Source organism: Columba livia, chromosome 21, assembly GCF_036013475.1.
Source record: "Columba livia isolate bColLiv1 breed racing homer chromosome 21, bColLiv1.pat.W.v2, whole genome shotgun sequence".
Lineage (NCBI taxonomy): Eukaryota > Metazoa > Chordata > Aves > Columbiformes > Columbidae > Columba > Columba livia.
In genome coordinates, this window is record NC_088622.1 from 202464 (window position 1) to 221950 (window position 19487).

At 50.0% G+C, this 19487-nt stretch overlaps 2 protein-coding genes across 21 annotated transcripts in view; both read right to left on the minus strand.

Annotated features, from left to right (window-relative positions):
* Window positions 1-20: 20 nt before the first annotated feature.
* Window positions 21-5161, minus strand: VAMP3 (vesicle associated membrane protein 3). 3 transcript variants are annotated; one of them, XM_021281905.2, is made up of 5 exons: window positions 4893-5161; window positions 2969-3050; window positions 2135-2293; window positions 1404-1455; window positions 21-631 (listed from the first exon to the last, which is right to left on the minus strand). In XM_021281905.2, the coding sequence occupies exons 1-5, from the start codon at window positions 5087-5089 to the stop codon at window positions 612-614; spliced, it is 510 nt and encodes a 169-aa protein (XP_021137580.1). In that variant the 5' UTR covers window positions 5090-5161; the 3' UTR covers window positions 21-611. The 3 variants fall into 3 exon arrangements, with proteins under 3 accessions (XP_021137580.1, XP_064893895.1, XP_064893896.1); XM_065037823.1 differs by lacking the exon at window positions 4893-5161 and adding an exon at window positions 4425-4840; XM_065037824.1 differs by lacking the exons at window positions 1404-1455; window positions 4893-5161 and adding an exon at window positions 4425-4840.
* Window positions 5162-6996: 1835 nt separating this feature from the next.
* CAMTA1 (calmodulin binding transcription activator 1) overlaps window positions 6997-19487 on the minus strand; it is a 156796-nt gene continuing 144305 nt past the window's right edge. For 10 of the 18 annotated variants that reach the window (XM_065037714.1, XM_065037712.1, XM_065037710.1 and 7 more), the window contains 3 exons: window positions 17239-17269; window positions 14717-14898; window positions 6997-10445 (listed from right to left, as the gene is read on the minus strand). In XM_065037714.1, the coding sequence (XP_064893786.1) occupies window positions 10382-10445; window positions 14717-14898; window positions 17239-17269 (277 nt within the window). In that variant the 3' untranslated portion in view covers window positions 6997-10381. The remainder of the gene's footprint in view (window positions 10446-14716; window positions 14899-17238; window positions 17270-19487) is intronic. The other 8 variants (XM_065037726.1, XM_065037725.1, XM_065037728.1 and 5 more) reach the window with 2 other exon arrangements.

The window sequence follows — 19487 nt, forward strand, 5'->3', positions numbered from 1 at the left end:
CCAACAGAGAGGAGGCGGAGTCAGAATCAGAGGCGCTTTATTGGATGCAAGTCGGGCAGCGGGGCGGGGCGAGCGGCCGCGGGGGGCCCGCCCCGCCCATCACGCTCCGCCGCACGCGGCCCCCTTGCGCGCGCCTGCCCCGCTGCCACGTGCGGCCCCGCCGCGGGGAGGCGGGGCCCGACCCGCTCCGCGGGAACGGCGGCGCCCAGCGCGCCACAGGGCTGAGCGGCGGGAGAAACGGGCGCTTCCCCGCAGGGCGCGGGCTGGGCACAGGCACGGCGGTGGCACCGAGCGGGGCTGGCGAGGAGGAGGACGGAGGGTAAACCCCTGACCTGGCTACAGAGCCAGTTACTGCCCCGACCACGGGAGCTCTGAAGACAAATCCCCCTCCCCAGCGCCGTGCCCCAGTTATCCAGGCACTGTGCAAGTGGCAGGCTGTGCTGGTTAGTAACTTGTAACGGAGTGTCTTAAGGCAACCGGGTGAAGTTAGTTAACGTGTCAGTAATCAAAAATTTAGCAATGAACAGCAGGAAATAGGCTGAAAATGCAGCAGGTCTGAAGTGGAGAGGCTGAAGATCGGCACCTTCAGTTGATGAGTTTCTCCGTGGAGCTCACGAAGGCACAGTCAAGACTATAAAAAGAAGCAAAAAATTTCAGAAAGGACAGTCTCCTTCCGCCTGTTACCATAACAGCCCTGCATTTTAACATGGTAAGATACTACAGACAGGTACAGAGGGATTGAAGAGTTTCCCATTTTGGTTTTCCTTGTTTTAGTTTTTCTTTTTGCTTGCACACTGCTATTTCTCACCCAGGACCATGTCTCTGTTGCCAAGTTACTGCAGTGTTTGTTACTGTACTACAGCACAAACTTTGTCCTTGATTGACAAACTTGGGGATTACCTGAGAATTCAAACCAAAGGCTGAGCTAATATGTTCCTGGCTTGACATAATTTCACCCAGCAGCAGAGTCTCCACTTCAAAAAAGCCAACCCACTACAGCAGTGCCCCAGGAACTGCCACACTGAACAGGATTCATCCAGCAAGACGCTACAGCAGATGAAACACAGTTCTCAGCCAAGGGAGGCATACATAGGGTATTTCTCCTCATACTCCTGCAACACACAGGTGTAGAAACCCAAGCTTGTTTCTGGTTTGCCAGCCCTTGCTGTTTACACTGTCACCCGTTTGGCTCTGCAGGGGTTTGAGATCCAGCTGTTAGAGCTCCCACAGCTGGTCACAGCTCACTACTCACTGCAGGCAGCAGCTGTGAAGCCAGTTACTGCTGCTTCACATTAATGTTGTATATACTTTGAGTATCCTGGCTTTAATTAAACGGTACCAGTCAGTTAATTAACACCATCTATTCCAGCTCTGTGACAAATCCTCATTTTGGTGACACTTACCAATAATGATGATGATGATAATGAGAACAACAGCTATCAATATTGCCCACATCTGTGAAGAAAGCCACACAACACTTACTACAAAGCATGCATCAGCATTAACTGGCCCTTATGGTACCGGAAAGCAGCCCCTGCAAGGCACCGTTGTGCCGTGTGCCAGACCTAACACAGCAAGTAAGACTCCCGGGTAAGCAGGTCTCGTTCACCATTCCCACTCAGACGGCAGCACGCCAACAGCTCCTTTTCCATTGTGCCTCCCTGCAAAGCCTGTCTCAGGTCACTACACAAGCAGAAGTAAAGCACTCGCAAGCACCATTTCTACTCCCACCCTGTACCACATCTTTCACTGTCTGTGCTGCTCACCAAAGAAGATTCCGAACTTTGGGAACAGCTACGAGAGCAGGAGTCCGAGCAAGCTTCTCCTGCTTTCCAAGACTTCCTGCATGTTAACCCAGCCTGTGCATTTGCAGCCTTTTTCTTCCTGTTCCCCAAAGCCTCAGATTCCTGAGGTGCTTCCCTCTGGCCATCACGATCTTAGACAAGGTCTTACATCAAGCAGCATGGCTGGTAATCCAGATTTTGGTTACTTCACTGAACCACTACACCATGTATTAAAAACGGATGCTGTAACTTAACATTGACTAAACTCACTTTTGCCTTTTGAGATGCCAATTGTAACAGTGTCAACTGCAACACTGCATAGTGTAAGTAAGTATACAAGCCACAGTTACCTTACAGTTCTTCCACCAGTACTTTCTTTTCAGCTTGGCAGCACTGGTCTCAAACTGGGAAGCTCCTGCTTGCAGTGCATCAGCACGGTCGTCCAGTTCTGACAGCTTCTGGTCTCGCTCCAGGACCTTGTCCACATTCACTCGCATGATGTCAACAACCTGCACCAATTTAATGCCTACAGTAAGTTACTGGTTGTTGAATTTAATTGCAGGCAACAGACAGTAACACAAGGTACTCTTACTTCCTACTTCTGCAAAGAGATATATTGCCTTTTGGTATCACCAGCTTAAAGAAAACAGTGAAATGCACCTGCAGCTGGAAGCCCCCAATATCTCCTTTAAAATGTCAGTTGTGCCCATTGTGCTGGCCCTCCCTTAAACCTGGGAAGCAATTCCTCACCGGCTTCAGGAGGAGCTGAGGCACACAAACGTCACAGTTAACCGTGTGTCAAAAACGGTCAGTCGCCAGCCTGGCTTTCGGACTGCCCTGAGCTCTGTAGTGTCTGGCAGACAGCCTGCACTGCTGCTGACAAGAGGAAAGCTTGTTCTCAGTAAGAACAAAGGTTTTTACTTACACCAAATCCTCAAGCACTGAGTCTGCAGCTAGTGTTTGGACACCGGTACTTTCTCTCCACTTCCCCAGCTCAGCTGATTATTTTTTTTTTTTTTAACCTTTGCAAGAGTTAAGATGACATGTATAACAAAACAAGGGGAATGATCCTAGGCTTCCTCTCCAGATAATGAAGGGGAAACTCCTTTGGCCAAAATACCTCTTCTAGTTGTATAGGTTTCCCACAGGAAAATTACTGCACTGCTATCAGACTAGACTTTTACCTCATCTACTTGGTGCTGAGTCTGCTGAAGACGACGATTACTGCCGGCAGCCACATTTGAACTTCCAGGGATATTGGCTGACCTACAGTGAACAAAGTCATCATTATTCTGTTAAGCTTTTGATAGATCATGGCTTTGTTTTTAAGTGCAGATGCCTAGAGTACGTGAGTTATCTGACATCCCTGAACACAGGGAACTTGTATCCTTGGAGTAAATATGGGGCTGTTTCCTACTGGAGAAGTGACGCTTTAGCAGCTGACAACAGATGTAAGTCATGCAGTGTTGCCAGCCAATTGCCTGATGTGGTAAAAAGACAGCAGTCGCTTGCTAATGCTCCTGTTCAGTAAGGCGTATGACAACTCCTACAACGGTTCATAGTGCTCAGACAGTCAGGGGTCTGGGCTCAGCGGTGTTCTTGCTTTCCAGTATGAACACAAATACTAAACATCAAGCTACAGTAGCTTACAAAAGATTAAATAAAGAAATGTAGTGTTTTCCTCCTTCTCTGTTCTTTTGCAACAGTTGACATGGAGCTAGAGGAAGCACAGGGGGAAAAGGCATTTAGCATATAGGACAATTTACTGCTGGTTAGCTTTCAATTCACAGCCTCGGGCAGTCAATTCTTTTCAGCAGCTGCAGCACCCTGCATCTTTGTGATGGATGGTGAGAGCCCCTGTACAAACTTCACACCCTTTTCACCGCTTTGCCAAGCTGGCACTGGAACTAGCTGCACACGAGTTGCTTTTCCATGTCTTCATCTCTGCTGCACCAGAAGCATGTGCTGTTGAGTGCATGACACTCAAACAACTGAATCTGAGATTAGCTGTACCTACACATTGACTTCTAATCCACATTTAGCGAGAACAGATGCCTGTGGGCACAATGAGCAAAGCCAGGAGGCTGCGACAGGACCCAGAGGGTCCCCATGCAGCAGCATCACCGCTCCTCCGGCTGGGCAGCGCAGGCACCCTCTCCCGGCGCTCTGCTGCGGGTTCCAGACCGAGGAGTCTGCGAGATGAAGCCTCTTCCTGCGAGCAAAGCTTCCGAACACAAGAGCCGAGCAGGCACCAGCGAGCGCTCTCTCCGGGCTCCGGCCCCGCGGGCAGTGCTCTCAGAGCCGCCCAAGGCTGGCAGACCCCGGCCCGGGCTGCCGCAAAGCCACCGAAGAGGCCCGCCCGCCCCGGCCAACCGCCCGGCAGCCGGCCCGAGCGGCGGCTCGGGCCGTGCGGCCCGAGGGACGCCTCGGCTGGGCCTGCCGACCCCAGCACCGCCGCTCCCGGGACCTCCCAGCGGCACCGCCGGGCCGCCTGGCGCAGCAGGCCTGTCCCTGCTTCCGCCTCCCGCCTGGGCGCGGCCGCCTCGGCCAGGCCCGCCGCCGCTCCCGGTGCCGCCGCTCCCCGCGCCCCGCGGGCGGTTGTCGCCGGGTGTCCCGGCGGGGCTGCCGCGCCGCACTCACATCCTGGCGGGGTCGCTCCTACACAGCCAGAGCGTCCGGGCAGCTCCGACAGCGAGTGCAGCACGCACAGCGGCGGCCAGGATATGACGACATCTCGGGGCGGGGCTGGGGTGGGGCGCGGGGGGACCACGCCTTCGACTGGGCGGTGCATGCGGAAGCCACGCTCCCGAAGACCACGCCCCTTGAGCAGGCGGGGACAGCGTGCGCGCGGCAGGGCCCTCGCGCGCCACCACGCGGCCGCGGCGGAGCAGCCGCGCCGGGGCCAGCGGGGGCGCAGACGCGCGTCCTGTCCTGCGCCCGCCCCGGCCGGCGCCTGGGGCCGGCTCTGCGCCGCCTCTGTGTGCCAGCGCCTCCCAGCAAACAGTTTGGGGCTGCTGCCCATCTTCGGTGTGAGACCCCATTTCTCCGTGGTTGCACCCTCAGAAATGGTGCTGTTACGTCCCCCTCATAGCGAACACCAGGCCTGACGTGCTGCTCCTTGTGGTGGTCTTGAGGTAGCGCTGGTTGTGCTGGCAGTGTTCGCTGTTTTGGTGGTTTTCGACTGTTGGTGCTGGTGGTCTGGGGTTTTGCTTTCCCCAGCAGTGCCAGCGTGTGCCCTGCCGCACCGCGCGCGGGCGACAGCCGTGAGGGGTGGGCGCTCGCCAGGGCAGGTGGATCGTTTCCATCACGTCGCCGGTTGTGAAGAGCTCTTGGTGTGACCTGCGCCCAGAATCAGACCTGGGCGCCCTTCGCAGAGCCCTGGGCTGTGCTGGGACGGGGGGGAGAGGCTGGAAGGAGGCAGGCCGTGGGAAACGGGGCAAGTACCTGTGAGGAAATCAGGAAGTCAAATGCTGATTTATTCTTAAAGAGAAACGTGATTTAACTTTTCTCTCTATAGGCCAGAAGAAACGCTCTTAATGCAATCTCATCTCCTGTTGTGGTCCTGAGTTTTGGAAGAACTTACTTGTAATACTACTGACATAGTACATGATTAACACATGATTAATTTATTAAAGCTGCTTTTCCCTGCTCGGTTAGCCTTGTAGTCAGGTACAGAAGCTGCATTACTGAGGACTGGCTCATGTAATGTATGTTGTTCAGTGCAATAGTTACTAAGCCTCGGTTATAGTAACACTGTATTATTGTGACCCCTCAGGTTTCTATATCAGCCTTTTGAGTTCTACAAAGGTTCCCCTCTGCGTTGTGCACAACGTAGGATTTAACATTCTATTGCTAGGTGTGTGCGGTTTCTCGTTAAAAGCCCCGAGACCCTGCTCTGAAAGTGACCGTCTGCTGAAGAGGAACTGAAAATAATTTGATCTCAGAGAAGCTAGTTGTCACGTAACTGCTTTAAGCAGTCAGAAAATCCGGTCAGCATTGGGGCCATCTAACCGCTGGTGAAATATTTACAAATATGTAGGATTATGTTCTTTTATTCTGTGACATTGGGTGTTTCCGAATTTGATAAAGTGCAGCCTATCGCCCTGAAAACTCATTTCCAGCAAGCCAGGCTACTCGCTGCAGCTTGGCAGAACTTGTATGGCAAAGGACACGTGGGTTTATAACTCTGTTGTGCAGTTTTAGCCATCTTGTCAAAACCTCGGTTACTGGAGGGCCTCGGCGAAGCAGAGAGGGTGGCTGGTGTGCACAAGCTTCGTCCTGCAGCTGCTGGCGCGGGGCGGCGGTGGGCAGGCGGCAGCACCGGAGCAGCGCGGGGCAGCCGCGCGCTTCAGCAGACCCGCAAGTTCGCTGCCTCAGAAAGGAAGGGCTCCTTCCCCTCACACGTGATTTACGCACCCAGCCGAGGGTACTTTCTGGAATGCGGCAGCAGATCCGGGGACTGGTGTTGCCTTCGGTGAATCCCAGCACGCCCCGGGGCTGCAGCCCTGCTTGCAGACAGGCTGCTTGGATCAGAATCCCTAAGAAACCTGATGCTGCTGACAAGCAGGTCATGTAGCAGAACAAACGTGTTTTCATGGTTACTTACAGTGACTAAAGAATGACATTACTCTCTGAAACGAGGATCACAGAACCCCAGAGTGTCAGGGGTTGAAGGGCCCTGGAAAGCTCATTCAGTGCAATCCCCCCATGGAGCAGGAACACCCAGATGAGGTTACACAGGAAGGTGTCCAGGCGGGTTGGAATGTCTGCACAGAAGGAGACTCCACAACCCCCTGGGCAGCCTGGGCCAGGCTCTGCCACCCTCACCAGGAACAAGTTGCCTCTCATCTTTTAGTGGAACCTCCTGTGTTCCAGTTTGCACCCATTACCCCTTGTCCTGTCCCTGGTTGTCACCAGAAGAGCCTGGCTCCATCCTCCTGACACTCCCCCTTTCCATATTGATCCCCAGGAATGAGTCCCCCCTCAGTCTCCTCTTGTCCAGCTCCAGAGCCCCAGCTCCCTCAGCCTTTCCTCACACGGGAGATGCTCCACTCCCTCCAGCATCTTGGTGGCTGCGCTGGACTCTCTCCAGCAGTTCCCTGTCCTGCTGGAACTGAGGGGCCACAACTGGACACGATATTCCAGGTGTGGTCTCCCCAGGGCAGAGCAGAGGGGCAGGAGGAAGAGACGTGTTTAAAAAAAGGTGCACACATTATATGGGGAAATTTTCTTTGTTTTTAATTTACAGCAGAAAGAATATAAAGCATTCAGAAAACATTTTCCATATTTTAAGGGCAATTCAAAACATTTTGCATGGTTCCAGCAGCTGAGTTCTTCAACAGATCCATTGATTCAGTGATGCTTTACATGCACGGTTACAAAAATAAAACTTACAAAAGAGAAGACATCTATACTAGTTTTACATGCAAGTCTCGGGGACCCCCCATGGGCACCAGCTATTGTGTGGAACTGCCATAAGCGTGCAACCAGAGAGGGGGTTCATGTTATATTCTGTATTTCTTTCACACAGTATTACTGCTGTCGAATGTGTTTTGCAAAGGAGCAATTCCATTATCAGAAGACAGAAGATCTGGCTCCTGGCACTTGGGAATTCCGACATTCCCGGAAAGCTGCACTTACGTGTCTCCCATGAAGACGTAAGTTCCACAACCGAGAGGAGGGTGAGTGGGATCACCTCACCGTGGGGGTCTGTCCCACCCCCCGGGGACACACGGAAGGGTCACAGCCCGACACAACAAAGCACTCGAGAGCGGTACTTGGCCTCCAGCATGCAAGTAGCTCTGCGGCACCAGGGAATCGCTTGCATGTTGAACAGCAAGTACGCGCTGGAACAGTTGGCTGAAGCGGGATCTAGGTCAGTAGGATACACCACCAGGCCCATGGATCTGGAAGAGTAATTTGAAATAGCTCTGTATGTTATGGAATCGTTTTCTGCAAAGACAGGGGGTAAAACATTTCCACTGAGGTCACTACTCTTGTTAGGAAAAGGTCAATTCTATATTGTCATGTATTGGTTAATGGGAGCAACATCTCGCGTTCGGAATGCCACGGTTCTTCCAGGATTAATACAGAGCGTTTCCAATTCATTCCAAAGGAGACTCCTCGCTGTCTCCTGTTCTGTTTTTGCACGAGAGGAAGGTTTCAGGGTCAAGGTCCCAATTCCACGCAGCGCACCGAGGCCGCGGGGCTGCCACGGGCACGGCGGCACTGCCGGGCCGGGCGTTTTTATCTGTTTTCCTTTTTCTTGTTTTTAAATTGAATCAGATCATAAAGCAGCAGTTCAGAAATGTACAAGAGAATTCTGGTAATGAGCTATAGCACATCTACTGTAATTCAATGCTGGCAGTGAAAAGAAGTAATTAAAAACAGGTACAATTATAGAAAAGGCACCAAGAGCACTGACCCCAGGGTTTTTTTTTTTTTGCCACAATCTTTGTTTTCACTCTTCTTTTAAAGACACCAGTTTAAAAGCTTCTTACGTATGAGTATTTTTAGGCTTCACAACAAGCCCTGCGTTTAAACGTTGCAGTTGGTGGCCGGAATCAAGCAAGAACTACTACTCCAAAACTGCCCCCTCAGTGGACACCGGTGTCCTCAGGCGTGCGGCGGCCACGCGCGGGACAGCCCGCGGGAGCGGGAGCGGGAGCGCGTTCCGGCCCCGCACGCGCCCGCCCCGGCGCCCCCGGCCAGAACGGCCCGCGGGGGCACCTTGTGACAGTTTTAAATTAGTGGTTCAATTTCAAAACCCTAATTTCTTTGGCTCCTCACTATGTGGAAATAGCAATATACCATGACACCCCTACGAGATCAGTTTGCATCTTTTTTTTTTTTAAGTTTTACTCTTTTTTAAATTATTTTTTGTGCAATTTTTATTACATTTTCTGACTTCCAGCAGGAGATATGAAAATGTGAAACATATTTTCTACTTTCATACTATTTCTTTTTTTTTTCCTTGTTTTATGTTCATTCTAAGTGTTCTTTATTGGAGTGAGTGTATGGTGTTAAGCTAGATACGGTTTTTGTACTCTTATGATTATCTGCTTTGCAAAAGTAACTCAATTTTCTTAAGCGATATTTATCAGCATTCACGTTATTGGCACCATTGGCAAAAAAAAAGAAAAAGACGGGTAAAAAACCGAGGAAGGACCAAATAAATTAAACCACCGACCGCACTCCTGGTACCGAAATCAAATGTAAACATATCCTTTTTTTTTTCTTTTTTTTCTTAAAGTAATGTTGCTCTGCCTTTTTCCTAAGTCTAAATACAGTAGCTCTTTTTCGCCATTTAGTCATGCTTTAGCAAAAATGTTCTTCTAAAGAACATTTAAAATAAAGTTTCTTATAGTGAAATAAAGTTTTTGTTTCATTTTACAGACCATAGCCACTAATGCTTTGCTTTGTTCATTTCTTTTTCTTGAGTTCATGCACATATCTCTTTGTTTTACTATATACAATATGTACAAACAATACATCCACACTCTTCTCGTTCATTCAGACAAAACTATACAAATAATAATTTTATCTTGCCAAGTTATTGACCCTTTGTGAATAAAATATTTAGTAATTAATCAATATATTCCCTTTCAAATATTTCTCGTTTTCCATTTCTACCTTCTATATATACAGAAACTGCCCAGATTTTGATGAAGTAGCCAAAATAAGAAATTTACTGGCCAGAATGCAGCACCACTCTGATCTTTAGGTGGTTATAAAATGTCCAGGCAACATATGTGTGTGACTCTGCAAAACAACAAGAGGTTTGACAAGTACTCAAGATAAAAAGCTACGTTTCACAAATTATTTTACCAACTTAAATTAAAACCATAGTACATGAAAGTAAGGCTAGAAAATAAAGTGCTGAATATGAGAGAACGTACGTGACAACTGATATGTTTGCAGGTTCTAGTTAAAACACCAAAAGAACGTAGTGAAACTCGCTGAAGCTGCTCGCTCGGTTCCTCACGCGTTACCCGTTTATCTCGTACACCAACCCTTCTGGAAGTTCCCCCGGGATGTATTAAAAACCTGCAGAGTTAAAAAGTTGCATTAAGTGTGCTGTAGAGATTGAACTAAACCACGAAGGACAGAGGTGCGAAGGAAATGAGGATGCATGGACCCGACAACGATGGGCTGGTCTCAGCCCCTCCACCGCGACTCCCAAAGCTTCGGCTCTTGGAGATGACTGACAGGTGCAGGAACAGCATTCTTGTGTTGCTTGTGCATTCCCACCTTCTCTTAACAAGATTTTTGGTATAGTATTTGTACAGTTCCACATGTTGTTTAATACAGCCCTATATTAAAAGGATAATTAATCGCTTCTTCCTTCTTGGAGAATGAAGCAACTCACAATTTCCTCCTGGTGTCTTTTGTTTTCCCCATGATCCAACAACAGAAGATTGAGTTCCAAGATGTCTTGCTGAACAAATTAAAAGTTCTCCATGAAAGTGCAAATGCAATGACCAAAACATTACTGTTAAAATCCTGCAGCTGGTGGTCCCAGAACTGCAGCGAGTATTTTTGTTGTTGTTGCATGTCTCTGCTAAAAACAGAAAATGAAAACAGTCTGAAAAGCAATGTCACATTGCTACGGGATGCTGCTGCGTATCTTCAAGTTCCTTGGCCTTTTTCAATTCTTTCACTCTGAAAAAACAAAGAGGAGCTATATAACACTTCTATTGCAAACCTCTTTCAAAACAGAAAAGTCAAAGTGATTTCTCAGTCCAGCCTCCCGTGCAAAGACCCAGCCTGCGGAGCAACAACCGAGGGCGCCACGGCCCTCGCGCCGCCAGCAGCTGGGAGCACAAGGACAGGCACTAGAAGTCCCAGACTAAACCCACTGGAAAGGCTGGCGTCTTCCAGCTGCTGCTTTGCCTGGTTTTGTAACTCCCGCTGGACTGTGGCGCTGCCCACCTCGTCGCTTGGGCTGCTTCTGTATTTTCTAGCATGTTGTGGGTAGAAGCTTCGTGTCTTTTCCTGGCCAGCAGTGCAGGACACTGTGTGCCAAGGAGGAGGAACCTAATGGAAGAGTCGCTTTCTCTAGATGTGGCCTGATACTTTGAGTTCTCAACTCCTGAAAATGCATGTGATACCTTACCTCCTCTAGCACTTGTCAGCATAAGAACTAAATCACCACTGAAAGCTGAAATAACTACAAATTAAATTAAAAGGATGAAGAGAAGGGAATCGTTTCAACCCCATCAAATGAAGCAGAATTCTGCATCGGTGCCAAAGCAGCAGCGACCCTCTGCTCAGGCCGACAGCGCGACCGCCACGGCTCCGGGCAAAGGAGCCCAACCTGGTCCCAGAGCCGTCCCCGCTGCCCCAAACCCGCCGGCTCTGCCTCCTGCCGCAGGGCGCTCCCTTCCGCAGCACCAGCCCTGCGCCACCTGCCTCCCCGTGTCCTTCCTCCGCTGCCGCGAGGAGCAGAACGCAGCCTAAACTCAGGTGATTTGGCAAAGCAGGTACGGGCCCGATGCATGTAGCAAAAACTTGGAAGGACAAGGAAGGAAGGTATGGTACAACGAATTGTGTCAGAGCTGCAAGTCTCTGTAACAGAACCCAACTATGATAAGAGCAAATGACTTTAACAAAGCCCAAGTAAACAGAGATAGTAAAAGATAATGGGAGAGCTTAAGACCGGCAACACCAGTTTGTAGCTTCTGTGTGCAGGCTCCCCCTCACATGTCCTCTTTTGGTCTTGCACCAGCCTTCTAATTGCAGGACACGACAAAGGCTGCGAACTGACCTCCACTAACACACTTCCATTTTATTATTTCTTCATTTTTCTGCGTGTACTGTTACTCAGAATCGCAGTCAAAGGGAGCTGGCTGCTTTTAACTGTTTTAGCTGACTCAAAGGCTTGCTTTCTTTTGTGAAACGGGGGGAAACAGCAGTCAAGGAATAACTCACACTAACCAACATGCAGATCAGACCTTTGCTCATTACCAGAATTCCACGTGACTGCCTGAGGATATCACGGCTGGCAAGGCAGGGGGCTCTGACAGTCCAAACACGCGTGCTGTTTTGGGAGCCCGGGGATGCACAACCCTCCACCGAGATGCAAGTCAAGCACAGGAGGCTCAACGTCCTGCTCCCAGGTGCCACCAAGTGCCCCGGTCCCCAGGCTGCGCCTGGGGGGAGCAGAGCAACACCGCCGGTTCCCAGGTCCCATCCGGGCAGCGCTGTGCGGAGCTGAAAGGCCCACAACACCTTAGAGACGTTTTACACCGGGAAGTTTTGGCTCTGCGCAAGCTGGTGTCCCACAGGCCCTGCTGACATCGGGGAGCGGGGCTGACATGCCATGGTGCTACCTGCTGGCTCAGTCCAGTTCATCTTCTCACACAGGCAGCACGGGAGGACTGGTTCAGCAAACTGAAAATGCTCACAAATGTCAAACTGTCTGTCTGCAGTAGATTTAGTTTTCCTCCTTTTTCTTGCAGCAGAAAAGCAGCCACTGCCTTGAAATCATTACTGAAGTTTCTATCACTGCACTGCTCAGCAGCAGAAGGTGAGTGCCAAGATCGCTGCTGTGCTAGAGAAACGCAGCGTGCCTCTGTACACTAGGCAACTTAGATTTACAGGGTTCAAGATACCATCTACTAATGCATGATTTGCAGTGCAACTTCCATGTGTTTTCTGTTGCACTTCAGTACTGTAACATAAAATTAACCTGTTATTATAAATCTTTTGCTGAGAACATGCACATTAGATAAGCTGGTGGCTCTTTCACCGAGACATGCTATACCTTAGTTGAGCACTTTGACATGCAAGGACTACACTAACAAAGCACTTTTGCTGGAGGAATGCAAGACATGCTCTGCTGCAAACTTCAACCTACAGCATGCAATATCTGTACTGGTGCAGACCTGTTGTATCTGTTCAACTGCAACACACATGCCAATGGAAGTTAATTACTGCAGCACCCAACATTTGCACTAGTACAGATCCTGTTCAGAAGTATGGAACACTTTCCTTGGTCAAGTGTACTTTACAGTGGTTGACAGATTTTCAGGCTTATAAGAATGTTGCAAGTGCAATGATAATTACTGCTTAAAAACACAAGCACATACTAGTACAGGATCTCCCTTACAGCAAAGTTACAGACTTTGAAATTTGTCATGGGTATGTTATTGAAAGATGCTGTTTAGTATGTAACGGCTTAAAACAAACCCTGCATTCCACAGCGTTTAAAAACTTAAGCTTTGAGACGATGACCATCCAAATTTATTAAGCAACCACTTTTGTTTTTATTAAACTACCCTCTGCGTTCAGCATACGTATGTATGCATGCGTTACGTTAAAAGCGGGAGTGCACGTCTGTACTCCGAGCCCTTTCTCTGCATAACCCGCCAGCCGGCAGCGCTGCCGGCGTCTCCTGGGCCAGGAGAGCGGCACCCGGCGGCCAGACGGGATCGCCCGCTCGGCTGGGGACCCGCGGGCCAGAGCGGACCCAAAGTCCCTCCAGCTGCCACCAACAAGCCACCTGAGGTCCCTGCGACTGCCACCGATGACCGAGTGCGTCGCGGGCCAGACCACGGAGCTGCTGCAACGCTCTGCTGCTTCCCCCACTGGGCCTAACGTGAAGTGCCAGAGCCAGCGCACGCACCAAGCCAGATACCAGACCAGGGCAATCCATTGATTTGATAATTTAAAATAACTGTTCTTAAACAAGCCTCCGAATTGCTTCATCAAGAGAACCTAAAACTAACTGTCCTCAGTCAATTAATTCCTTATTGGATACTCTGTACTGCAGCCTTTTAGTCCCCATTTAACACTTCTTTTCAAGTAAGTACCTGACTCAGTGGTACTGTGATTTGATTTTGCTACAACAATATAAAGTCTCAACATGAGCGTGGGGCTGGGATTTCCTCTTCATTAAAGTTCAGTGTAATAAACCCTCTAAATATGTGCCATTTGCAGCTACGAGCATTAATAAGCTGCTCTACGAAAAAGAAGACTACTGGAATTTACAGAAGGGTGCAGCAGAAAGGATGTTCTTAGAGAATATGTTTGAGTTCGGTTTGGTAGAGTTACAGTTATATGTATTTTTCCAAATAACAGAAGAAATGAGAGCGCTGAGAGCCAGCGACCCCGCAGGCCGCGTGCCGAGGGACGGAGCCCCAGCCCCCCCAGGCGCCGGGGGACCCCGCTGGAGGCGCCTCTGCTGCGTGGGACGGGCACCGCGCACAGACCAAGGGACGCAGCTGAGAGCCGGCTGCACCAGAACGGGGAACGGGCTGTGGCAAGACTCCAGACGGGAAGTACCGTCCTACCTCAGCAGCTATGGAACCCGCGCGCGGAACCGCAAGGTTTTGCACTGATGAAGCCTTCGATGAAAACCTTCTCAAGTAACGTTTCCTCGAGACGGTCAGCACTGCTAACGTACAAAGTCATTCCCTCAGCAACTGCTGAAGAGCAGATGGACAGAAAAAGCACGTGCAATAGAGATGAGCACTGACGAAGTGCCTGGATCGCAGCTGTGCTGCGGACGCAGAGAAAGGGACAAGAAGATGAGTTCAACCACGAGCGCTGAGCCCTGACGCTCGGGAGCTCCGTCCCGGTTCCCAGATGGCTCTGGCCAGACAAAGCTCCTGCCCTTTGAGTGTGTTACTTACTCGGACACCGTACAGGAGGTTGCATCGTTACGTGCTGAAGCGATGTAGAAAGCAGCAGCCCCAGCAGCGAGCGGCAGCTCCTCTCCCCGTCTTGTACAGGAGTGTGCCAGCAAATGAATTACGCCTACTCCGAAAGAGTTACAGCGAACGATGGCTTCATGGGTAAAGCGTAACACAAAGCTGCTTCATCAAATTTACTCTATAATGCCCAGCCAGGGAAATGCTCAATGAATCAGAATGCTGAAGATCAGCAAAGGACAGGGTGCGGGAGCCAGAGAAGGCTGTCTGGCGAGTTACCTGTTGCTCTGAGAGCTGAAATGGTCTGTGGGACATTTAAGAAAAGGGAGCTCTTGCCTTTTTCCAGATATCTCATTTGGGCAGCAAAACAAAAGAGACAGAAAGGCCCAATAAGAATGACACCCCAGTGCATGCAGTCTGCTATTTAACACACACATGTGAGCTCCAAATGCATTCAGCCCCTGCAAGAGGTAAATGAAAAATAAATTACTTGGAAAGCTTTTGTTGCAGGTACAGTGATGCATATCCCAATAAGACATTTTCTCACATTGTCCTGAACTCAAACAAATGGGACTTTTTCATCCCCTAAAATCTTCCCCCGTTCTCAATCTTACTAAGAGATGTAAGAAACCGGATACTTAAAGGCAATAGCTGCTGCATAGCACATATCAAAAACACACAAAAAATACAAGTCCTGGAAAGGGTTTGTAGCTGAAACACTAAGAGAGAGAGGGGTATGCAGAGAACAACACAATATAGTAGATGCTTTTTATTCAGGTATGAAATAAAGTTGTACTTACCGGAGGAACTGACTGCAGGTGTTAAGATGCACACTCCCCACACTGGAGAGCAGCATGTAATTGGACCATAAGAAACAGACGGGGTGTGGGTAAAGGGGATCTATTTTTAAACGGAAGATGCTGTGAATGAATTCTTTATTACTGACGGTCACAGATAACAAGTGAAGTTGTTGTGACGGGACAGGACCCAGCTCTCCTGCAGGGGTCCGGCAGCGTGAATCCCCGAGCGCGTCCCGGCTCCGGACTCCCAGAAAAGCTCTCACAGGAGGCTGCGGGGGATGCGTTAACCCGCGAGCAGGGCAACGTCTGTGCAACGGGTACCGTGGCCAGCCGCCGTCTGCAGGCGCTCCCCTCGAGAGGAACGCTATTACTGTCACTTAGAGGCAACAGGAACTGGATTTATCTTTTTCCCTGGAAAGTCTTTTCATTTCTGCTGCAGAAAGACAGCAAGTTTTGTCTCGCTCAAGGTGGACAACAAAATCTGCCACCTCTCTCTCTTTACTGATCCCAGTGCAATGTAACCCAAATAAATCCTGAAAAAGTTATGAAATCAATTTGAAAAGATATTTTCAAACTGAAACAGAGACAAACGCAGTGATTGCTCATCTGCACACGCAGGCCACGGAAGCGTGGTGTCAGTGTACAGAACACATCGGATTTGTGTATTACAGACATAGGTTTGCTGGCATTCCTTCAGCACATACGGACACATCAGAAGGCCCAGAAACACCCTTCTGACGTGAGTGCACGCCAGCAGCATACACACAGAAGTTGCTATCAGAACACCAAGCAAAAAAGAATCATTTGCTGTAACAGACTTACTTGGGCAGAACAGCAGCTGATACAGTTTGTGACAGTCCACAGTGAACCTTTTCCAGAGAAGCAGAGAACTCTCCAATCTCCTGATCGATCCCACATCACCTGCCACCTCAGGCAGAACCTGCAGATGCTACTAAACCTCCAGAATCTGCTTCCTGCTCATTTCTTACACACTGTTACATACACAAAGCCTTAAAGTGCAAAAGCTTTTGTTCCTGCAATGCGATGAGCAGCCTGTCAGCTGCACCAGAGCAGAGTCACCGCACGGCGTCTCCAGCGCTGCCCTCAGGGCTGGGTTTGCAGTAATAAGCACAAAAATGGTGCTATTTCCAACTGCAGTTTTTCACTCCCTGCTGCCCTGCAGCCTTGCGGACGCCAGACGATGGAGCAGCCCCGCAGCCGCATCCTCTGCTGGCGCAGGGACGTGCCCTGCGGGGAGCCCTGGGCGCGCTCCCCGCTGCGACCCGCACGGCCCGCGGCGCTCTGCTCGCGCTGAGAACCAGGCTCCCAACAGAAGCTTACTCGGCACTTCCTGTAACACGGTTACAGCATCTCCATTTCAGGTGTGTTGGTCTCTTTCCCACTACGTAGGTTAGCAGCTGAGAGAAGCAGCTGTGGAAAAGCTGGACCTAGTAAGGTGATGTGTGACTTACCAAAGACCACCTTCTAGAAGACAAGCATTGGTACTTAACCGCCTTAGGGAGTAAACCACAGTGTCAAGGGCTCTTCTGCTGCTGTCTGGCTTAGGCAGAAATGAAGACCCAGCCAGAGCGGGCTGCATCTGCACTGCAGCTTCCTACGATCCAGCCCCGTGACAGAGGACATTGTCACTCATTGAGTGTGAGCGCAGACCCCATCGAGTTCCAAAATCTACCAACAGCCATTTTGGATACTGAAAAAAATACCCCACCGACAACGTCGCCTAAGCATGCCCATGATGAATATACATGTCCTTTTTCACATATTCATGCACTGGTAACATCTACTGCAGAGCTCTCTCCTGTTGTAAAAGCAGCAGTGTTAGTCATTGCAGTAGGGTTAGTTTATACAGAGTTCTGTTTTATATAATTAATGGAGGTGAAACTTACTGGCGTATCTTGGCTGCAGCCTCATGCAAGCAAGCAGAAAGCAAAAATATTTAAAATGGAAGAGAGGACCTGGCTAGCAGGCAGCTACACTCACCCTTTTGTACAGCCTATGGTCCACCAGTGGGCTTCAGATTGCAAAACAATACCAAAGAGCTATTAGCACACACATGGCAATAACCGTACCTTACCAAGAGATTCACTTCGGGGACGAGACAAGACTTCTGCTTGGCTGGAGAGAAAGAACCCTTCCCAGTCCTGCCTGCTGGACCCTCCTCCTTCCCAGGAAAGAGCAGTCCCGCGTTCAGGTGTTTCAGGGCAGGACGTAATAGGCCAGTAGAGGAAACCCAGCACTGTCACCCCTGTGGCACTCAGAGCTGCACCCTGCCTTCCCCTGCAGCCATCGCCTCTTTGCTGCCTCATTCCAAACGCTACTCCATAAATAACAGGGCAGGTCATGATCACAGCGTAGGAATGCTCTACATACACCTCAGAAGAGTAACATTTTCCTAAGAAAAGGAGAAAGGACGTGAAATAGGAGGTTACCTCCCAGGGAGAGCTGACTGTATGGACCGCACACAGATTCAGATCAACAAACCCAAACCCACTTGGAGCTCTCAGATTCCCTCGCAGATCTAGATGTGTCACATCTGGGGATCCCTGCGCAGGTGGAGCCTTTCCAAAACCAGGAAATACGCAAAGCCTTGTTCCCGTCTCGGCCAGGACACCGCGCCGGGACAGCCGGACGGGGGTGCCCGGCCAAGCTCAGGCTGGGGCTGCTCAAGCGCCAGCCAGCGACAGGCGGAGCTCTCCTGCGAGCCAGGGAGTTTCAACAAACAACGCTTGCGGGACAAGTCACGGTGATACCATGTTATGGCTGATGCATGTTTTCTGCCAGATTTTTGAGAATGACAGAAGATGGATAAACATTTTTTCCCAAGGTCAAAAGCAAACAACACATCTGACTGTCAGAATGACTGCTGCTGCCCAGCGACCGCTTCAGCCTCCGTGACACCCGACAACGTTCAGCTGCTAGAGCTCAAATCTCTTCTCTAAGAATACATTTGACCAAAAAGTTACACTTCTCTGATTTTCATCAACGTCTACACGTCCATTACTGAGAGAGCTTCAACTGCAGAACCTCCCTCATTAACTTTTCTCAAAAATCTGAAACACCGTCTGATCAGGCAACAAATGATAAGTTCAGGAGGTCAGAAAACACAAGACCAACAGGCCCACGCAGCCCAGATCCTCGAGCTCACAGGAATCGCGCACTACTGCGGCTTTAGGCCAAAAAGCTAACACGCAAAATAGGACAACAAGAGCATTTCAGCTGTTCTGAGTGCTAGCAGAGAGAGTTCTTGTAATTGGCTTAAAATAGGCCTGGATCAATTTAAAATAGGGAAAAAACAACCAACCAGATGGTTTCTGGGAAAAGCCTGAGCAAATCTTGCCTAAAACCTACAGAGTAAGTTCTTCATAAGAGTTATTAATTGGCCCAGCAACAGAACCTGCTTGCGGACAAAAACCTAGGTTAAAGAGTTTCATTTTAAGGTTGAATTTCTGGACGTTAAGAATTCACTGCCTCTTCCATTGGCTCACGATCGCGCGACCGCACGTGGCTCCGACGGCCTCCTCCCGCTGCTGCCGCCCGGCCGCTCCGGCCGCAGAGACACCTGTCGTTTCCACCCCTGACACTGACAGGGCACTGAGGTTTACCAAGCGATTCCATAGCGCCGTTTTTACACTACCTAGCACTGAATAACATTAGATGTCAGTTGTTACGGCTTGTTCCTGGATTTCAGGAGCTTGGACAGCTGAGGTATTTCTTTATGGAGCCTGGGACTTTCTTGTTTATCACAGCAGTGTGCTAATTTTATGCATTTCAAGAGGAGTCCACAATGGGGTTCCGACAAGCAGGGCTCCCGAACAGTGCGTGCGGCTGTTGGCCCATGTACCGGTCACATCATCATCAGCTGTGTCCTGTCTGAGCCTTACACAGGATGCACGGTAAACCAAATGGAAATAACGAGGAGGCTTTTATAGAGGTGGTTTTAAACTGATTTAACATCCTAAGTTTTATTACTCTGTACTTAGAAAGAGCTATGCAAGAAAAGTCAAGCAGTGAGGAATAAATGTAATTATGAAGACACAAATGATTCAGAAAGCTTGAAGATGATCAGACGAGAAGGGAGCAATTCCCTCGTCTTCCGCACGGCACCCCGGTGCGCAGGCGCCACGAAGAGCGCAGCTCAGGAAGGGGCTGCAGGGCCCACCTGGGAAGGAACGAGCGCGGTGGTCTCGCCAGGACGCCAGGGAGGGCACGCGGGTCCCCCTCGGGTGGGG

What these genes read in the sequence shown, in the direction of transcription:
- VAMP3 (XM_065037823.1), bottom strand. Translation starts at nt 4,825, where the DNA reads ATGGGGTCTCACACCGAAGATGGGCAGCAGCCCCAAACTGTTTGCTGG. An exon ending in AGGAGCGACCCCGCCAGGAT is followed by an intron (nt 3,051 to 4,424) that starts GTGAGTGCGGCG and finishes TGTTCACTGTAG; the next exon opens with GTCAGCCAATATCCCTGGAA. An exon ending in ACTGGTGGAAGAACTGTAAG is followed by an intron (nt 1,456 to 2,134) that starts GTAACTGTGGCT and finishes CTTTCTTCACAG; the next exon opens with ATGTGGGCAATATTGATAGC.